We start from the raw sequence: 23,081 nt of genomic DNA on the forward strand, positions 1-23,081 counted from the left end.
ATGTGGTTTAGTTCCATATAACTATGTGGTTTAGTTTAGCCTTGTTTGCTTGCCTATTAATACAAGTACAAAAGAAAAGTAGTACTCATACTGATATACTTTATTATATCCACTAATTATTTAAAACTTTATGGAACTAATTATGATTATATTTAAATCTAAAAACCTATGGGGATATTTTCCGCGATCATTCGTCGATCCGCTTCATTAAATCACCTTCTTCGAAACTTTTGCTAATTTTCCAAAGCTCCGGCTAATTGGAAATTCAAAGAGTTCGATCCGAACGCTGCCGGTAACCGCCCTTCTCCCGTTCGTCCCCCGTCTGCCTTTCTTTAAGATATTTTATTACTTCATTAATTACGACCAATTAAAATGACGCCGTTAAATAGAAAATTAATAATATAAAGTCACCAAGTTTTCTACCAGTCACTGTTATGTCTTATACTCGGAAAGTTTGCCGGTGAGAACGATTTAATACGATTTTAATTAATTTTCGTGGAGGGAAAGTCGACGATATAGAATTGTTAAAAGTGTGCTGAAAGAACCAAACTTGAGGACATAGTTCTTAACCAACTATTTTTACCCTCTGGAGCGTCTAAAAAAACTGATATTGATCTTTATTGTAATATCGTAATAAAGTTGAGAAAAAAGCAATTTTGGTTTTAAAATGCCTAATAAGATCTAACGAAATATGTAGAATTTGCCTTAAGCATTTATACGCATACTCAAACGCTGACGATACAGCGGTTTTATCATCACACGAGGATCCAATATCAGACACACGAAACCCCCAACCTCATCTTAATAAAGTCGAATTGTGGTTGAAAACATGATGTATCAAAGCAAATGAGACAAAATCTACCCATGTGACATTTACCCTTTGTAGAATAACTTGTCCCTCAGTAATATTGAATAATTATGAACCTCCGTAAGCAGACAACATTAAATATGCATGGAATGCATATTAATCGACACTTGATATGGAAAAAATATATAGTGACAAGACGCAAACAGCTTGGCCTATAATTAAACCACATGTATTGGCTGATAGGACGTAAATGGCGTAAATCTAAATTATGATTAGATAACAAGGTTTTGCTGTATAAGTCAATACTTAGGTCCATTGGGACCTATGGTATTGAATTGTGGGGGTACTACTAGCAAATCTAATCTAGCTATCCTCCAGAGGTCTCAAAATAAAGTGTTGCGAGTGTTGATAGTCGATGCTCCATATTACGTCTCCAACAAGCTGATTCAGCGCGATATCCCCTTAGAACACACAACGAGTGTGATTTGAAGTGTTAGGGCGAAGTATTCTGAAAAACTATTATTACATCCGAATGCATAGGCTCAAACGCAAACTAGTAAGTAATAGAGACATAGAGTGAAATTTAATAAGCTCTAGAATAGTTTTTATAATAAGTTAGGATATACTTTAGAATACGCCCGAATATTATCTAGAATAAGATTTAAATTACAAGTTATACAGCAGATCAGTTACTGAAGAGATCTTCTACATGTCAAGATAGTTATATCATATAACGCAAATCATATAATAATATCTATTACTCACGGGCAGATTGTTGAAGTTCTAAGAGATAACTCTTGTTGTGGCAAATTTAGATAGTTTTTGTATTTTTGAAGTTTTAGAAGTTATTTGATGCATTACAGCGTTGTCCATTATTAGCTGCGACTTTTAACAATGTTTTAGACCGAAGGGTCTCTAGCCACCTTGAGGCATGTCGAATTTAACATCGTGGAATAACAGTCAAAAAAGTACCCAGAAACATAATTCCAGATGTTGAACACGGGCGACAACTAGAACACGATAACGAATAGCTTGCAACCCCAGACGTTTATCTGGGATGTTATTGAAGGGTGTTTCGATGATTCAGTAACCGACCATCGTTTGGTTTAGACGTGCCACCATCGACTGCCCAACCCTCGTCTCCAGGTAACATCGCTGCCATCCGTTTTATCTATTTTGTATTTTCTACATTTTTTATACTGCCAATAAATAACGGCCACATAATGTAGACACCATTGTTTCATTTCGTTTACCTCCATTCACCGAACCATATCATGTACCCTAAAGGTCAATGTGGAATGAATATAGCAGTAATGGCAGTGCTTTCTATTTTAGGCATTTCCATGTCCATTTTCATGTATTTTCATTTCAGGTATTTGCAAGATATAAACAAACGTTCTCATGTTGCGAAATCTCTTAGATTCATCGTATACGTATTTTTACTTTTTTAACAAAATAATCAATAAAATTAATCAGAAGGTACAATCGATGCTTAAAAACAATTTGTATAAGCTGTCCAAGCAGAGTAACGAGCACGTACATCCCTGTGGGTGTTTCTTTAGGAGGGAGGTGTTATGTTATACAGTCCTGACTTATCTGTTTATCTATTTTAAAACTACGTCAATGGTGAACTGAGTGAAATGAATTGGTCTGTTTTCTAGTAGACCCGCAGTGTCGTTTTGTTATCGTATATACATATTATTAACTGTCGGTAACAATCTGTGTTAACTGCTTTTACAGATTTCAACAGTTTATGACACCAACTTGGTCCTGGATCACTGGCACCAATACTGGCAAATAATGGTCTTGAACCTTGCAGTCGATGCGATTCATTGACGATTTTCTAACGGCCTCTCATCCAATTCATATAGCACTCATCTCTCCATATTTTGGATCTTTCCCAATCGTTCACTAATTGAGATTCGGTTCATATTCAACCTTTCTGTTAATTGTTTTTAAGTTTGTATATGTTTCCTACAATTTCGCATCTTCAAACCAGAACGTCTTTATCTAGGACGTTGAAATCACCACATTTTTTATTGTTGGAGCATGTTCGCCGTAAGTCTCTACCAGCAAGCGATTACTCAGAGGCTATTTTCTTTTGATGAAACAAGAAAAGTAATGTATGCCAGAAAGGTAGGTTTTCAGGCATAAGACTCGATTTTAAAAAAATTATAACTGTATAACGCCATTATTTTGGCTAAACGTAATTTGTATAGTTTTGTGGTTTATGTCAGTAGAATATAATAACATATGTATAAAATCACAATATTGCGTACTTATCGCTAGTGAAAATGTTACAAAAATCGAAATGTAAGTAAGAGCTAACAAAATTTTTTTTGTCATGTTCGGTCTAAGCAGTAAGATGTGACTCGTGACGTGAAAAAAACATTCTATTTTGTTTTTTTTGTTTGACTAATATAATATACTAGCGACCCGCCCCGGCTTCGCACGGGTGCAATGCTGATACTAAATTAAATACACTACAGAAAAAATATGAACGTTGTATATAAAAACATAGCGGCCCGCTCCGACTTTGCTGAAGATTTCCTGCTATCTTTGGAATATCTAAATTCATACAATTTTTATTACATTACACATTTTTAAACGCAAATTTTAAATTTGTAATATCTCCGAAAATATTTGTTTAATTTACATGCTGTAAGGAACCATATTGATCTATATTAATTGCACACTGTATTTAAGGTACTTAATTCGATAAGGATTAATGCCGTATTGCTTAAAATAGCTTCGTAAATAAGCCATTTTCTCACGTAAAAAGTAAACAATAAAAATGGTTAATGTGGGTTATCCCTAAAAGATAAACATATACCATCGCGGACTTTTTTGTAGACCTTTTTATGGTGTACAATACTGTAGTACATTAATTTGATCTAACTCGTAGGGTTAGGCAGCGTTTTTGCTAATTGCTAAATAAGCCTAAAAAAATAGGTTAATTTACGACATCACGTTAGAAACCTCTAAAATTAGCAATGTTGCCTTAGTATATTATGCATGTATTATACATATAAACCTTCCTCTTGAATCACTCTATCTATTGAAAAAAACCGCATCAAAATCCGTAGCGTAGTTTTAAAGATTTAAGCGCACATAGGGATATAGGGACAGAAAAGGCGACTTTGTTTTATACTATGTAGTGATGGAATATTAACCGAGACACTTTTCATTTTATGGATAAGACATCGAGGATTTTTTCGATCAGTTCGATTTAATTGATGATCGTCGTCGCTATAAGCAGCGGGCGTCGGATACGAGCGCCAGACGCCTTACAAGTGAAAATCGTTTTATTTACATAAGATCGGGGAGCTAATAAAATCTCGGGCAGGCCATTATCGCGGCTTTGTGGCCCCGGAAGCCCCATCTGGTCGGCGCACGCAAATTACGGTGCCGAATGAGTAAACAGCTATTTTGCTTTTAATATGAAAATCGATCTGCGAATCCGTATTTTTCCGCGTTCGAGTTTAGATGCATTAGTGTCGGAAAATCCTAATTGTGTACCGAGAAAAGTTGTTTTTCGAGTTTTTGGGGGGCTTCCGCGCGATAATAGCTATTACGGAAGATGGAGAGAGAGAAAGAGGGGGGTCGGATTTACGATAAACACGCATGTTAGTCCATTTGATTATTTTTTATTTGAATCTCCCACTTTGATGTTACGATAGACATGACGATTCATTTTGGAAAATTATTTCATGACAATTCTATGCATTTATAAGCGTTATTTCTGCAAAAAATGAGATTTAAAAGAAAAATTGACGTTTGAAATAGTGTAATTTTAAATGGGCGCTAAAACGTTTTAAATATGTGCTAGACTTAGCTTTGTTTTGGTCTTACTGGACGGTTTGTACTAATACAGGTCTTACAACATTATTTTAATAATTCTGTGTTATAATTAGACGTTATAACGTGCAATAACCACTCATCAATCGACCAAGTGCACAGAGTAACAGCGGTTGTTGAAAAGATATTCAACGATAGGAAATAACAGGTCAATTAAAAAGTCCCCGGACTACCATAGTAAAACACATTTTTTTAGCAAAATTACTTTTTTTAGTCAACATAATTCCTTTCAGCGACAATTTGTCCTTTGCTTCAAAGTAGGCCTCAGTTTTCGCGATCACCTCTTCATTCGACGAAAATTTCTTCCCAGCGTTCTTTTCAACATTCTTTTGAGACATGGATTTTTGCCGTCGTTTTCACTGACTTGTGACACGGTACATTGTCTTGGTGAAGCAGCACTTTCTTTTTCTTCAAAAGCGGTCGTTTTTCGGCAATTTCGTCATTCGCACGGTCCAATAACGCTATGTAATAGTAGCTGTTGATGGTCTTTCCTTTTTTAAGGTAGTCAATGAAAATTATTCCATGCCCATTCCAAAATACAGACGCCATGCGTTTTCTCACGCTTTTGAGCGGGTTTATCGTTTGCAGTCAACTTAGATGACTGTCTATTGGACTTCGGAGTGAAATGATGGAGCCATGTTTCATACATTGTCACGTATCGATGCAAAACCTCGGGTTTATTACACTTGATCATCTTCAAACACTACTCCGAATCATCAACTCGTCGTTGTTTTTGGTCAAAAATGAGCTCGCGCGGCACCAACCTAGCACAGAGCTTTCTCATACCTAAATATTCGTGAATGATATGATGTACACGTTCAGTTGATATCTTTACAGTGTCTGCTATTTCATTCAATTTCAATTTATGGTCATTCAAAATCATTTTATGGATTTTTTAATGTTTTCGTCGGTAACAACCTCTTTTGGGCGTCTACTGCGTTCGCCGTCTTTGGTGCTCATTTCACCACATCTAAACTTAGCATACCAATCCTTGATAGTTGATTTTCCTGGAGCAGTGTCCGGAAACTCGGCATCAAGCCAAGTTTTTGCTTCAACTTTATTTTTTCCCTTCAATAAGCAATATTTTATCAACACGCGAAATTCCTTATTATCTATTTTTTCACAATAACAAAAGTTGCTTCATTCAAAATACTATAATTCACAAACTAATGATCCGACACCTATCAAATTTATACACGAATTTTTTAAGGGTTAGGGCTAACTAAAAACATATGGATTTAATTCTAGTAGCGCCATCTATGTGTCAGGCCGGGGACTTTTCAATTGATCTGTTACTGTCCCGCAGTATTCCTGGACACCTCACCAGCTTTTAATCGAGTATGATATTTGGGATTTAACTACAAAAAAATTTAGAATTTCGTATGAAGGAGCATTCTCAACACTTCAACCTTTTTCTGCTGGAACTCCACAGGCTAGTGTATTGGGACCACTCCTTTATCTGCTTTATACTGCTGATATCTCAACAACAAAAGAAACAGTACTTGAACCATTTACCAACGACTCAGTTATCATAACAAAAAATATATATCTGCCTGAAAAAAGTACAAGTAGCTGTCAACAAGATCTACAAATGGACTAGAGAATGGAAAATACAGCTTAATACTAACATAAGTAAGGGGATGCAATATAAGGTTAGTGGTTAGCTTTTGTGTCTTTGACAATACAATAAATAACCAAGTAATGTTTCTTGGTAGAAATATGATCTTTTCAACATGGCTTTTGAAATGCTTTGAATATTCCATAAAAATCTACATAGAAATGTTACCTATCCGCCATATTTATCTGACATTGCTCCTTCTGATTAGTATTTATTTTTAGCAAAAGCAAGTGATTTGTCTGAACAGTATATTCATTTATAAAACTGACTAGACCAATACTGACTAGAGATTAACGCTTTTTCACATCAAATATTCAGTCTTTATTTTAAACAAATTCGCAAAAATGAAACATTTTAAATAATATTAACAATTGATTTAGAACTAACCTCAACCCTTTCTTCTTTTAAATCCACTTTTAAGGCTAACTGCTCCCTAAGGACCACATCGGGATAGTGAGTTTGCTCGAACGTAGCTTCCAGCTGTTCCAGTTGCTCCTCGCTAAAGATCGTCCGATGACGTCGTTTTCGTTTGGGAGGTTGATGATGATGTCCACCGGCTGTAGCTAGAGAGGCAGCCTGCGAGGCTGCTGCTAGAGCGTGGACGTATCCGGGATATAAACCAGGATATGCCATAGCTGGAAATAGATATGATTATTTACAAAGCTGTTAAGTAGGGTTTTTCTATATTATTGTGTAGTATTCAATATAAATAAGTACACTTTTTAGAGTTGTCTTTTAATTTAGAAGACTATAAAAATAATCTTCCACGATTGTTAGTATTTAGCGTACTAAATAGACTTTCAACAAAAATCAACCCCAAGAATTATTACTCTAACGGAACGGTGATCTTAGCACGGCATGAATTGACATTTGTAGATATTATTCAAGTCCAGGACAAGAGACAGTTTGACGTTGGCGTTCTAATCGTTCAAAATATCCCTCGATATAGTTTACTGGAGTTCGAGCAAGAGCGTGGCTGTTGAAGATGTAATATCACCAAAGACGGACTGAAATGCTCATAGTGCCACTAGTAGTGAACTTGTAAGTTGTAAACATAAACATTTTGTTGTAACAGAAACTGGTTTTACCACGGTTTGTCGAAGTTTGGGTAAACACATCACAATTCAAGGTGTAAAGTTACCAAAATAGAAGTAAAATCGTCCGGAATACTCTTAACTATGGTCTATTATATTTCGGGAACCGAAACTTAGGAAATCATTCAATAGTTCGAATAATGTTGTATAATAATATATGAGTAGAAACATTGCAATTATGAATACCAGTTAATCTAGATGAAGGTATAATCGATACTTATTCACAAAGGACACTGATAATTGACCAGACGAGACAATGGCCACAAAATAAATCCATACAGTAAAAATATATATGTAATATGTATTAGAAATATGTACTAAATTAAATTAAACAAAAATTGGCTGCTTTACATTGATTTATATCGTTTTGTTAATCGTACTGTTAATCAGATGTATATTGACTTTCCTCGTGAAATTTTTTAAATTAAATGACACGTTTCTGTAAAAATTCTAGTAATATAATTTCATAAGTCGCTTTTGTTGATCACCGGTGATAAATATGAAGTTCTTGAGGCATTGGTTTGCCTTGTACTTGGTCAAATTTGCAATGAATAACTGTCCGTATGAGGAACTGGGTTCTACAGTGATGAATCGACTTTCTAACGTTGTTGTTGTGATGTTCACACGTTCCGAGTACAATCACAGTACAAAATAATTTCTAAGTGATTTTTGTTGCAGAAACGTGCAGTGCTGCCACCATCCGCAAACTTAGAAGTAGAACACTAGAACCATTTTTAACACACTAATCGAAGATCTGAATTCTTATTCAAATAATGTTAAAAATCGTTCTCATTTGCTTGGCCTTTTGCCAAAAATACATTCGCACTTGTATACCTGTGTTATTAACGATTTTTAAAAATCATTTAGCAATATTGTTTTTACTTCTGTATTATTTTTGATCATTCTAGTATTCCAGTATTCCTGGGATATGGAATAACAAAAGAAAATTGGAAAAAATAGTAAAATATGCTTTAATCAAAATATTTTTTATTATTTTCTACGACGTTTTTTCCATCTTTCTGACATTGTAACAATTGTTACAATCAGTACAAATGTATTCATATTGGATACAGTTCAGTTATCTTACTGCAAATCATATAAATATCACAGATTAATATGAAAACACTGAGCAATATGACATAGTTTCGGTATGTGCGATATACGAAGAGGACTGCCGAGTAGGACACATGAAAAATATGTTTAAATTTATATAATTTCCAGTGCCTGAAGATAATATCTATGGTCTAGTGTGTTCAAGATTCATGTTGTCTGTTTTTTTTAATAAGAGAAGCAGACCTACCACAGCTGTAACAGCAAACATATGAGTGGAATTATTAAAATGTTACTGTATGATGCCGTTGTGATAGTCACGGGTTCGAATCCTGCTGGGTCATGGTCGTAAATTTATTTTTGTGATCGTTTATAACATAATTATGATTGTCCTTGGAAAATGATCCCAGTCATGTCAGTAACCAGGATGTGTAAGATCGAATGTTTTTTGGGACGATCACACATCAGTCGGTAGGCTTAATGCCGAAGACTGTGGTTCCAGTAGTAGTGGTAGAAAGGAGACTTTAAAATGATCATTATTTATGAGTGATATAAAAATGTTTAAGAACTCGCCATTTCTTTTTGTTTTAAAATGAAATAATTTCAAGTAAAATGGTACTATTTAACATACAGTTTGTAACCCACCAGTTCGCTACCTTTTTGACAATAAATAGAATAACTAGACATTCAGTTTGGGTGGGCAGATTTAAATTAATCAGCATTTTTAAATCAAATTAAACATGTATACTAGTTCCGCAAACTAAAACAGTCAGAATCAAAGTTACCCGATTGTTTTTTTCCCGAGAACCAATAAAAACGAATTTTCGACGAAATTCGGAGAAGAGGAAGAAAGTTTCGGCGCTGCCCGAGGCCCGGAAGGAAGGAAATCCAAACAAGCCGACGGCCGAGCGATTTTTTCCTTTTTTTCTCCACTCGCGTGTAACCGGAAAAGTTTTCCCGACCGCGCAAAAGAACGGCAAAGTAAGCTTTTAAACGCAATTCCCTCAAGATTAAAATCGCCTTACCCGGCGCACTTTTTAAGTTACTTTTCTTTTAGTTTAGACCGGTCATGCATGCGAAAAAATCGGCGAACGGATTTTTTCCTCTCTCGTCACTCCCCCCCTAACGCCGCAACACCCCTTACACGCCATCCACCCCGTCGAAAAGCATAATATTATTATTTCATATTTAAAAAGCCCTCCGGGGGGTAGGGCGGCAGGGCGATGGGGTGTTCGTAATATCGATTTTATTTTCGAACTTGTCGGGGCGACGTTTTAAAGGGATTTAAATGGATACAAAATAAAAATTCGCTTTTTTCTCCCTCGCGCTTTTTCGGAAAAACATTCGCGCTAAAACTGTGCGCCGCGAGAGGGGGTAGCGGGCACTATTTAATCAACCCTGCATATTAAATACGGCCGTTTTGGCCGAGAAAAAAACCGCATATTTTTTTATTATTAATTTTCTATTTGGATCGGTTTTGATTTTTTAATTACCGGAAACGGGAATTTGTTGATTTTTCCGTGTGTTGACATCGAAAGCTGGTTTTAAAATAATACGGGTTTTTTTAATTAAATTTAGGTTTTTATTATTACGCTAAAAATATCCACAAAAGTCTAAACTATAAACACTAAAAAAATAAAAAAATAAAACTCTAAAAACGGAGAATGTTTTAGTGCGATCTTTTTCCTAGCTATCTAGCAACCTGTGTCAAAAAAGCGATGTTGGTTGGGCAGCGATCCTATCTTCCCTTTGCATTTCGAAATCGTGAGTCTCAGTAAGTCGAAAATAGAAGGCGAGATAGAAGATTCCCCAGTAATCCAAATCAAATTTCTCAAATTGGGGAATAAATTTGCTGATTTCGTCCGAATTCCACTCAAAATATATGGAATAAAGTATAATGTGTCCATATTCTTCTCGCAAACATTTTGCTTATTGGGTTAAACTTGACATTGTCGCCCAATTCCTTAATTCATTCTCACGTTGTCATCAAAGACACTACAGTGTTTGTATTTAGTCGATTGTGGTTTTCTGTGTTTATATTTTTAAGGACACTAAATTTTCGCTCAAATAGTGTGTTAGAAAAAAGCAGTATAAGGAAAGTATAAGAAAAAGTATAAGAAAATAGCAAATCTCAATTTTACAAGTATTTTCCATTTCTAAGGTAAAATGCTTTATCCCGTCAATATTATCTTCATAAAGTTCAAGCGCATGTTAATCAAAATTCAGCATAGCATGATATCACCACTCGTTATCTAATTTTTGTGCTATCACAGATGTACGAAGCACTGGAATTTGCTTCAGCACTGGCGCTGATGACTTACTTTGTAGCTGTTCAGCTTCTGATGGATTTAGAGTGAATATAAAAGACAATAAAAGATCGCTGAAATCAAATAACTTATCAATATGATATAAGCCATTACCTCTGCCTTTCTATTAGTAAAGAAGATATGCATTTGATTGAAACAAGGTATTTAAATTTAGTAGTAGTGAAAGTATACAAGACAGGAATACTAAATATATCACAGTTCATTAATTGTTCATTACTAAGATGTAGTTACATGTCAACTGGAAAACTGACATTAACCCCAGGAAATCACCAGACTACGATTTAATAACAGGAGAATTACTGCAAAAACTATCAAGAAAGGGAATTATAAAACTCACCAACTTAATCAATACAGCATTTAGATTAAAACATGTCCCAGACATTTGGAACAATTGACCAGGTCTACAGAATAACAAATGTTGTTGAAAAAGCCTACGTAAGTCAAAAAGTATGCTCAGCTATATTCTTAGATGTAGCACAAGCCTTCGATAATGTTTGGCATGAAGGTCTTCTTGTTCATAAACTACAGAAAGTGCTACCAAAACAACACACCGAACTATTAAAATCATACATTACAACCAGAATGTTTAAAGTCAAAGAAGAAGAAGCTTACTCTACAATAAAAGAAGCTAAAGCAGGTGTATCACAAGGAAGTATACTGGGACCAATGCTTTATCTACTCTACACTTGTGACATACCACAAATGGAAAATATCACGATGGCTACATTTGCTGATGATACTGCGATTATAGCTGTCGGAGACAATGGTGAAGAAGCCTCACGAAAATTACAACAGGCAAGTGACAATATAAATTATTGGACACAAGCTTGGAAAATAAGAATTAATGAAAGTAAATCTGCACATGTGCAGTTCACCTATAAACAGACCATCACACTAAACTCAACGTAACAGACCAATAACATTAAATAACACTATCATTCCATATAGCAACAACGCTAATTATCTCGGAATGAATCTCGATGCAAAACTTCGCTGGAAGGAACATATAAAGAAGAAAAGAAAAGAACTGAAATTGAAATATAGGAAAAGGAAGAAAATCACAATTATCAGTACATAATAAATTGCTATTATATAAGCAAATATTGAAACCTATACGGACATACGGAGTTCAATTATGGGGATGATCTGCAAAGAGTAACATAAATAAAATACACATTTTTCAGAACAAAGTCCTGAGAGGTATTGTAGGCGCACCCAAATACTATAGGACTGAATACCTACATCGAGACCTTCAGATACCCACAGTGCATATATTAAAATATTCACCAGTGACGTGTATAAACATTACTTCACCAGAGACTGAGTTAAGACCGTTAGATTTAAGTTATCATAAAGACAAATTGTAAGTTAGAAGGAAACGACTAGTAACAATGTATTAATTAAATAATAATAAAAAAATTAATTCTTCATTGTAATCGGCATTTCTTCGGTAGTCTTCAACGAATCAGAAATACTATTTCTATCAAGTAGGCTTTTAATGGAATGTACTACTCTATGTACTCCACTTAAAAGATCTCTTGAAGCTTGTGGTTGTCAATGTAAAATTGAGCTACGACAGAACGCAAAATATCCTAAACATATCCAGGTAATTTAGGGCAAGTTTTAAATGACGATAAGTGTACCATGTGATAGGCGACCATGTGACAATTATTCAAATGACATGTAGCAGATTGTGGAACTACTAGGGGTAATAATAAAAAATGATAATTTTAATTTAAATAAAAGTCTTATATTAAATTAATAAAGCTCTAATGTATATCCTATATAGAACTGGTTGACTACAAAACTACTTTGGTAACATATACAGACGACATAACAATCTTAGAATCACACAAAGATCCATTAGCAGCATCAAGGAACTTCCAAATAGCATACAAGTGTTGCTAAATACATGTCGAATCAAAGTAACTCAAACACAATCAAGCCATGTAACTTTTACCTTGCGTAAAGAGCATGCCGACCAGTAAAATAAATTATTGTTAACTCCCTCAAACCGAGGATGCTAAATATCTTCGCATTCATCTAGACTAACCCCTTACTTGGAAGTAGATAAAGCAGATAGTAGAAGGAACAAACAAACAGAAAGAAAAAATATATCGAATGTATTGGCTCATCGAGTGCCAACCCAAATTATCATTGGACAACAAGGTATTGCTGTAGGAATCACTACTTAAACCTATATGGAATATAACTATGGGGTACTGTTAATAAGTAAAATATCCATCATTCAATTATTCCAAAAGAAGGTGTTGGGTGCTATCGTTGATGCTAATCTATGAACCCATAAGAAGTTTAATTCAGAATGTTTGTAATAACTATTTCGAAAGAGTATTAGCACACCCCAATCTGCTTGCTAATCAACTAAATGTGCGAAAAGTAAAATTTCGTTGACTAAAATGTTTAACGCCATCCGATCTGATTAATAGACATATATGGACTTTAGAGTAATATTTAGGATAAGATATTTTATACAGGAAATCAATTGAAGTCACAATAAAGTGATTTTTTACATATTATGTAAATTAGTTATCTTAATAAATACTTAATGTCCACTGGGTAGATTGTCGAACCACTAAGGGTAATAAGGCAGCATTCATTTACTACGTACCACAATTTTTTGCCAATTTTTGACCCCCTTCACCAAATCATATTATATAATAAATGAATGACCCCTTATTTTTAAAAAATTATAATTTTTGTTCAAATAAAACAGTTATAGCGGTTATTTTATCGACACTGTACATTTTTTTCTTTCTAACAAGACCACCACTGCCTAGAATTTAACATAACACCTTGAAGAGTGTTAGCTGTCGACCGCATGCTTCATCCGAGACGCGTTAAAAACCTAAGCTGGCGTAAATTTACAGTCGACTGGCGCCGCACATTAACCGCCAAATCTCCATATTCTTACCCGATTTTTAAAAAGGTGCCGCTTATTGATTTGCTATTTACTTCTCCTTGTCCCGATACCTCGACAGCGTCCTCCAACGTTCTTTCGTTCTTTTATTCGTGATAGATTTGTCAGAATTAAATGGATTTTAATCGATATAACTTATTTTTATTATTATTTAATTAATTTATTGTGACTAGTCGTTTCCGTCTACAATTTGTCCTTATGATAACTTAAATTTAGGTATATAACTAGAAGGACCCATTGGCCCTATCTCAGTCTCTGGTGAAATAATCTTTATACATGTCACTGCTGAATTTTTTTATATATACACCTCACTACACAACACTACACAAGATCAGATGGTTTAATTCTTTTGAGTCTGTATCTTGTTCTGGTAGTATTCAGTAGTTGCAATATTTCAATATTTGTATGAGAAGGGAGTCTTTCCTCATGACCCCTTGTAATTCTCTTGATTTCCTGACTGACTATGGGTATCTGAAAGTCTCGATGTAGGTAATCAGTCCTATAGTATTTGGGTGCACCCACAATACCTCTCAGGAGTTTGTTCTGAACAATTTGTATTTGATTTATGTTACTCTTTGCAGAACATCCCCATAATTGAACTCCGTATGTCCATAGAGGTTTTACTATTTGCTTATATAATAGCAATTTATTATGTACTGATAATTGTGATTTTCTTCCAATTAGCCAGTACATTTTCCTATATTTCAATTCCAGTACTTTTCTTTTCTTCTTTATATGTTCCTTCCGGCGAAGTTTTGCATCGAGATTGATTCCAAGATATTTAGCGATGTTGATATATGGAATGATAGTGTTATTTAATGTTATTGGTGCTTGTACGGTCTGTTTATAGGTGAACTGCACACGGGCAGATTTACTTTCATTAATTCTTATTTTCCAAGCTTGTGTCCAATTATTTATATTGTCACTTGCCTGTTGTAATTTTCGTGAGGCTTCTTCACTATTGTCTCCGACAGCTATAATCGCAGTATCATCAGCAAATGTAGCCATCGTAATATTTTCCATTTGTGGTATATCACGAGTGTAGAGTAGTCGATATAACTGAACAGAAAACGTCTTAAAAATTATGAATATCATATTTAAAGAGATTTTATATTATAACGCCAAGAATTAGTGTTTCTTAGTGCATAATGACACTTTACATTGTCAAATTAAATTATTAATATTCTTCAGCGTCAACGTTCATCTCAATATTCATTTCTTTTCTTGTATAAAGCAAAGACATTCTCTATCAAGCTTCATCAAATACTCGTTTTGAATGGTTTCTTTACTCATCGGCAATTTTTTATTTCGCTTATCGTCCAGCAGCAACAGTTTCATTCAATTTCTACGAACATTCCGATTCGGTGTCGATATGGATGGCTCTTCTGCACTAACCGAAGACTTTTTGTGCTTGGAATTATTATAGTAGATCTTTTCATCGTCACTTACAATCCATTCTAGAAAACTTTTTATGTTTTGCCTCTAACAAGCAATGTTGAAGCGGTAAATAGTTCACCTTATTTTAGATATTCCAACGCACGTAAAGTTTTGGAAACATCTGATTCATCAACTGCTAGCTGAGCTGTCTGAATGTTCTTTGAGATTATGAGTTGGGTTTTCGTTCAATAAGTCTTCCAATTCATTGTCTCCGAACTTTTTTCGTCCTCTAGGCCGATCTTTCCTACTGACATCAAAACTACCACTTTTAAATCATTGAAATTAAAACCAACAATTGAGATATGAGGAGGAAGTGTTTGACGGACTTCGGCAGCATATTTTTTCTAATTAAAAATAAAAATAATTAATGTGAAGATATATCGCCAATAGATATCGCTGATCGACATACATACAAGCGCCTAATATATAGAGGAATACTAATATTGCTCAATGTATAAATAAATAAATAAATATTATTTGGTTTTCCATGATCTTTTCCTTATAATACTTATTTCTATTAATGTACAAACAGAACGTAGATTCCATATTTGTTTAGGTCTCATTTATTTTAATTATTAATGATCTCTAAGTTAAGGTAATATTAGCTTTGCATTTTAAGTTAATAATTACATTGACTTTGTGTATTTGTAGTGATTTTAGATAAAATATATTTAATTAGATATGTGTGATTTATTTTATTCAGAAAAATCTAGTGACCAGTTTAGATATACGTCTACTAAACTAGTATATGCGATGAAAAATGAGTTAACGCTGGTAAGCCTAGATTGTTTGAAGGGCCTGGTAAATATAAGAACGATACTTAGAATGAATTTATTTTTAAAAATGACAAGAACTTAGAATATAAATTAAATAACAAGTATAAATATGCAAATATTAGTAAGTTAATGACTAAAAGTTAGCAGGTTTCTTGTTATTTTAATTATAATGCGTGTTTTCTAACTGGTTAAACATAAAGAGAGTGAAATGAAAACTTTTGGTTTAAGAAATGAAAATAGGAAATAAGTCCTTTAATAGTTATTGTGGTCAAGCAACATTAAAAATGTAATTTATTACTTAGATATTATACGGAGAAATGTCTAATACATACAAATCAAATTGTTTTATAAACAGACATAGAACTACGGATATATTTAGCTATTATATTAAACTATATGTTTAGCTGTAGACCCAGTTATAATGTCTGGTATCAGGGGCTCATACAAAAGCATTGAAGCCGTTCATGAAACACTGAAGTCTTATATTTCATCTGCAATGTTTAACTTCAAACAGAAGGAAGACTATACAATAACATAACAATAAAATAAAGACTTAACAATAAAGAACTAAAGGTGTATTGGGGCTAATTATGTTCTATTTTACACACGGAAAATATAACCATGTCTAAATTTGCTCATGGTACTGCGATGTTGTCTATTGGTGACATGAAGAAAATAGTTATGGAGATATTTTGCTAGAAGTAACATTAATGTAATACAAAATTTTCAGAATATACAGATCCGAAGATTTATCATAGATATATCACATCATAGATTGTTATTCAGAAAATAAAGAATGTACAACAACAGCAAGAAGAGCATATGTTACTTTGTTTTGATGTATGGCTACTCTTACATTGACTCACGTCACTAACATTGAAATAGGACGTATAATTGAATCAAACCATTTAGGTCTACGTGTAATTAATTAAAAAGCTTTTAGTCAATGCATGCAAAGTGGTACTGTAAACCAGAACCAAATGTATAGGCTTGTCGGACACAAATCAAAATTATTATTAGATAACAACGTATTACTGTGACAATCATCACTTACTCTTATAATTACTTACGATGCATAACTATAATGGGTCTTTAATGAAGTGATGTAGTTTTCTATCCTTCTAATACCATAACAAGTATGACTCAAATAGAGATACTGCAACCAAATGTACTTGACAATCATCTAAGTGTGCATGATAACAATTAATTGCATAGACTAAGATAAGTCTTATTACAAGGAATATAGACTTTGGAGTAAGATATTTTATATAGGAAATACTTACTAAAGTTATTTTCTACATGTCATGTATACAAATTAACGATTATAGTTCGAGTATAGTTATTAAGTGTTAGTGTTAAATAATACGATAGAGTGTCAGTGCACAACAATAGAGTTGTCAATCAGCTAAGTGTGCGTGATAACATTTAAGTGATATTCGGCATGTTGTCTGTAATTATTATCAGAAATTCTTATTTTCTGTTAATGAATTACGTTAGAGACAAGTAGAGCAGATCAAACTCAAAATCGCAGAACTGTATTGGTTAATTGCAAGATACTCTCAAATTGATCTAAAATAAAAAAAGGTTGATTTATCAGATAAAGTACTATTTGTACTTATGGTAAAATAAACCAGTAATCTATGGCAAAACGAAGTTCTTCGATTCATTACCGGTACCGATGAATGATTTCGCCTTAAAATATGAAATACGATTATTAAATCATAACAATATAGGCGCAATACCGCTATTAGATAACACGTAGAAAATCAAAAGATTGAAGAGAAACAAACCACGTGAACTGATATAGCGTATAAGTGTTTAATCTCAATTTTAGCTTAAGTAATTTAATTTTAAATTCAGAAATGTGTACTGGTTATCCCGTACACGCTTTGTTTAACTAAATTGGTTAAATAACCCCCCGGTCTTATTTAACCTCTTTATTTCAGATCTGCCAAGAAAAGAGCACATTGTCACTGCTCTCTTCACGGCCGCCAGGTTCGAAGTTACAATTCATGAACGTTTACAGAAGCAGCTCGATCATGCGGTCAAGTGTTTCAAATTCTGGAGGTTGCAAATCAACCCCCTGAAAACCCAGGCCATCATTTTCCATAAGAAGCGGTACGCACTGCGCGTCTCGCAACTTAAGATCGACACCGCAATAATTCCATGGCTGGATAACGTCACGTACCTAGGTCTTCACTTCGACCGGCGGTTCGGTTGGCATTCAAAAGGTTCGGGGATAGCAAACCTGCTATCTTCTCTGATCTGCCCTTCTAGCAGACTTCCCATCTCCATCAAATGCTTATTTTACAAGATGTTAATTCGGCCCATACTCCTCTACGGATCTAGTGTCTACTTCAAGTTTGTTACACCCAACCAGGTCAAACGGCTTCAAGTTTTCCAAAATAAGCTCCTCAGGAGAATATTAAACGCTCCATGGTTTGACAGAAATAATCAAATTCATAGGGAAACGGACACTCCAGAAATCAAGCACTTCATATCTCAATCATTCCACAAACAACAACTTAGCACAAGTTCTTTTGAAAACGCGCTTGTTCGCGAGCTGGTCGACATGCTGGGAGCTTAGCACCGCGTCATTGCTAAGCTCCCTTCCCTTTTCCAGGATGAAACGACCTCATCCGTCACTACAGTCATAACTTTTGCCCCCATACAACAGTATCCAGTTGTGTGTTAACTTAGGTTCGCGAATCAATAGAATCGCCGGGCCCTCGTGCCCAATAACGGCTGCCCGATCAGCGGGTGCCATATCCCCAAATTTAATGCAGTAGCAGTAGTGATCCACAGGGGTCAACTGTGAGGCGGTTTCGGTTTAGTGTATTGGTAAGCCCAGAGGCAGTCCCACATAACCCGGTCCAACTTGTCACTCCAGGACAAGTCTCCGCGACCAGGTATGCGTCATGCATTCCACCGCCTGATTTTTAGGCCAGAACAAAAAAATAAATAAATAAATAAATAAATGGATTCCAACTATGGAGTACTGCTAGGACGTCTAAAGCTTTCAAATAAAGTGTCGTGTGCCATTTAAGTAATATACAATGGTAATAAATGAAGATTGTCTGAGCATATTTAATGAAATATATGGCAGATCGTTAAAGTATCAAGGGTGTTAAAAAGTACAAAGTGTATTTTTATTACCGTGAGATATATTTGAATTGGAATTCTTAAGGAAAAAGTTGTTTTTTCCCCAATATATTTAATTATATAAACCCAAAAGCCTCGTCATATCGTTCGCTTGACATGAAATTGCATTACCGACTAACATATTGGAGAAATAGTACTTGATATTACTACGAAAAACCCTCAATATGAGTGCTGTTGAGTCTTTACATACGGAATCAAGCGATGAGTGATATATTTTAAAGTATAAACTTAAAATCTCGTGTCGTTCTCCAGGCATGAAATACTGGCTAACAGATAACAGTCATGGCATACAAAATTAAGTGATGTATTACAAACTTACCCAGAAATTCCGCCGAGGCCGTACCGAATCCCGCGCTCGCCGCCGCTATATGCCCGAACCCGAACCCGCCGGGATGCCCCTGGAACACCGGCGGTCTCGGCACCGCCGACGTGGTCGGCCTGGGCCTCGCCAGGATGCTGTCGATCGTGAACAGCGAACTGCCGCCGCTCGCGGTGGACGCCGTCGTCGGCGAGCCCGCCTTCCGGTACACCGGCTTGAAGCCCTCGTTCATCTGGTTCAGGAACATGAAGTGTTGCGGCAACACCGAGCCCTGCGGCGCGGACGTCTCCACCATCCTGCTGCCGAACGGATCCTCCTCGCCGTAATCCTCGGCCCCGCTGGACTCGCACCAGTCGCCCAAATCGCCCGTCTCGCGTTTAACGTTAGCCAGCGTAGCGACCTCGTCTTTTCGTCCAGCCGCCACCACCACGTCGGACCGTCTTCGGATGGAAATCGGGTCCCATTTCTGTCGACACCGTCGCCCGGAATCCGAGAGAGGCGCGGCCACGCCCATCACGGCGTCCGATTGGCCTTCGACGGCCAATGGGAACGGGTGTGACGGGGGGACCGAGGTGGTAAAACGTGCTAATATGGCGAGGGGAAGGAGGAGGACGCGTCGTTTGTCCCTTTCGCGATATCTGCTGGGGCGTGTATCGGTAATCGGCTAGTTATTCAAATTAAAGGCATTATGCTCTCTCCGTACGGCATCGTGATATGGGTACTTTTTAGGGTGTGTTCCAGGACGATGATGGAAATATAATCAAGGAGAAAAAAATCGGAGGTATAGTGTGTGAAACTGGGATTAATGTCCGGACCGGGATTATCTCTTAACGTATTTTGTCGCTTAGGCAGCGTATTAACCGATATTTTATTTAATGTCTGCGAATATTGAATAATAATCTCTCGCCAGCGGGTTAATATTATGTTTTCAGTGACACCAGTTGACATACGTTGTTTTGAAGCATGAAGGTTCAATAACAAATGAGCATTATTGATTCTTTGGCCTTCGTTCTTTAATAATTTAGTATATTACCACGACATCCATATTTATAACCGACTTAACTCACAATAAGACTTGTTTTATTAATATTTTTATTTATCGGTTAAAATGGTTCAACAATCCGCGCAACGGACCGTAAATATTTCTTATTAATTTTTATTCTGCATTAATTACATCTTACTTTAGATATGCCTGTGCCTCTAATCCTTACAATTTACAAATTAATTTATTATTACTGTACCGCTGTACTTGCATTAATGGACAAGCATGACGAGTACCAGTTTAATACACCATTATACATTTACTAAATTAGAATAAAACCGATCAACTTAAGCTGAAGCTAACAATATACTCAAACACTAACTAATTCGTGTAGTTTGTTAGCTTCAAGCTTCTAATTTCTTGCCTATTGTCCAACAGATGTATTGCTTTCATGATATCGTGATTTAGTAACCTTGTTTCATGATTTAAGACGAAATCTTGGATCAACTCGTGTATCCATTTGATTTCGAGGTCATCGTGTAGTCTTTCGTTGGTTATCTAATATCAGCATCGGTAATTAATCGTAGAACATGGTTTAATATTTTAATGCAACTCCATATTTGCACCCTGTAGGTCTAAATTGACTTTATGAACGACTAATGATCTAATCCCTTTAAATTTTATTTTTTTATTTTTGACTAACCAGTACAGTTGATTGCCTTTGAGTCTAATCTTCTCTGCTTTGTAATATGGATACTTTTTAAGGTGTCTCAAGATGATGGAAATATAATAAAAGAAAAAAATCGATGGTATAGTGTGTGAAACTGAGATTAATGTCCGGACCTGGATTATCTCTTAACATATTTTGTCGCTTAGGCAGCGAATATTGAATAATAATCCCTCAGTAGCGGGTTAATATTATGTTTTCAGTGACATTAGTTGACAAACGTTGTTTTGAAGCATGACTGTTCAATAACAAATGAGCATTATTGATTCTTGGGCCTTCGTCCTTTAATAATTTAGTATATTACCAAGACATCCTTATTTATAACCGACTTAACTCACAATAAGACTTGTTTTATTAATATTTTTATTTATCGGTTAAAATGGTTCAACAATCCACGCAATGGACCTTAAATATTTCTTATTATTTTTTTATTTTGTTTTAATTACATCTTACTTTAGATATGCCTGTGCCTCTAACTCTTACAATTTACACATTAATTTATTATTACTGTACCGTTGTTTAATATAATTACCTAATCAACTTAAGCTGAATCTAACAACATACTTCTACAGTAAACTACTTCGTGTAGTTTGTTGGCTTCAATCTTCTGATTTCTTGCGTGTTGTCCAGTACCTGTAATGCTTCCATAATGCTGTGATTTAACAAACTTATATGATGTTTTAAGGCGAAATCTTGGATCAATTCGTATATCCATTTGATTTCGAGGTCATCGTGTAGTCTTTCGTTGGGTATGTATTATCAGCATCGGTAATTAATTGTAGAACATGGTTTAATATTTTAGTGCAACCCCATATTTGCACCCTGTAGGTCTAAATTGACTTTTTGATCGACTAATGATCTAATGTCTTTGAATTTTAATTTTTTATTTTTGACTAACCAGTACAGTTGATTGCCTTGGAGTCTAATCTTCTCTGCTTTGTAATATGGATACTTTTTTAGGTGTGCTCTCCAAGATGATGGAAATATAATAAAAGAAAAAAATGCTTCCATAATGCTGTGATTTAACAAACTTATATGATGTTTTAAGGCGAAATCTTGGATCAAGTCGTATATCCATTTGATTTCGAGGTCATCGTGTAGTCTTTCGTTGGGTATGTATTATCAGCATCGGTAATTAATTGTAGAACATGGTTTAATATTTTAGTGCAACCCCATATTTGCACCCTCTAGGTCTAAATTGACTTTTTGATCGACTAATGATCTAATGTCTTTGAATTTTAATTTTTTATTTTTGACTAACCAGTACAGTTGATTGCCTTTGAGTCTAATCTTCTCTGCTTTGTAATATGGATACTTTTTTAGGTGTGCTCTCCAAGATGATGGAAATATAATAAAAGAAAAAAATGCTTCCATAATGCTGTAATTTAACAAACTTATATCAGTTTTAAGGCGAAATCTTGGATCAATTCGTATATCCATTTGATTTCGAGGTCATCGAGTAGTCTTTCGTTGGTTATATAATATCAGCATCGGTAATTAATCGTAGAACATGGTTTAATATTTTAGTGCAACCCCATATTTGCACCCTGTAGGTCTAAATTGACTTTATGATCGACTAATGATCTAATCTCTTTGAATTTTAATTTTTTATTTTTGACTAACCAGTACAGTTGATTGCCTTTGAGTCTAACTTGCTTTGCTTTGTAATATAGATACTTTTTAAGGTGTGCTCTCCAAGATGATGGAAATATAATAAAAGAAAAAAATGCTTCCATAATGCTGTAATTTAACAAACTTATATCAGTTTTAAGGCGAAATCTTGGATCAATTCGTATATCCATTTGATTTCGAGGTCATCGAGTAGTCTTTCGTTGGTTATATAATATCAGCATCGGTAATTAATCGTAGAACATGGTTTAATATTTTAGTGCAACCCCATATTTGCACCCTGTAGGTCTAAATTGACTTTATGATCGACTAATGATCTAATCTCTTTGAATTTTAATTTTTTATTTTTGACTAAC

The 23,081-nt window shown here is 35.0% G+C and overlaps 1 protein-coding gene across 1 annotated transcript in view; it reads right to left on the reverse strand.

Moving 5' to 3' along the window:
- Gsc (goosecoid homeobox) overlaps positions 1-21,744 on the reverse strand; it is a 54,291-nt gene extending 32,547 nt beyond the window's left edge. Inside the window, exons 1-3 of the mRNA XM_076395775.1 lie at positions 21,677-21,744; positions 19,388-20,025; positions 6,672-6,919 (exon numbers count right to left, since the gene is read on the reverse strand). Of these exons, the coding sequence (XP_076251890.1) occupies positions 6,672-6,919; positions 19,388-20,025; positions 21,677-21,744 (954 nt within the window). The remainder of the gene's footprint in view (positions 1-6,671; positions 6,920-19,387; positions 20,026-21,676) is intronic.
- Positions 21,745-23,081: the final 1,337 nt, after the last annotated feature.

This window comes from Rhynchophorus ferrugineus, unplaced genomic scaffold (genome assembly GCF_030347505.1).
Source record: "Rhynchophorus ferrugineus isolate W39M unplaced genomic scaffold, kcgeb_rfMv2 rfM2, whole genome shotgun sequence".
Classification (NCBI taxonomy): Eukaryota; Metazoa; Arthropoda; class Insecta; order Coleoptera; family Curculionidae; genus Rhynchophorus; species Rhynchophorus ferrugineus.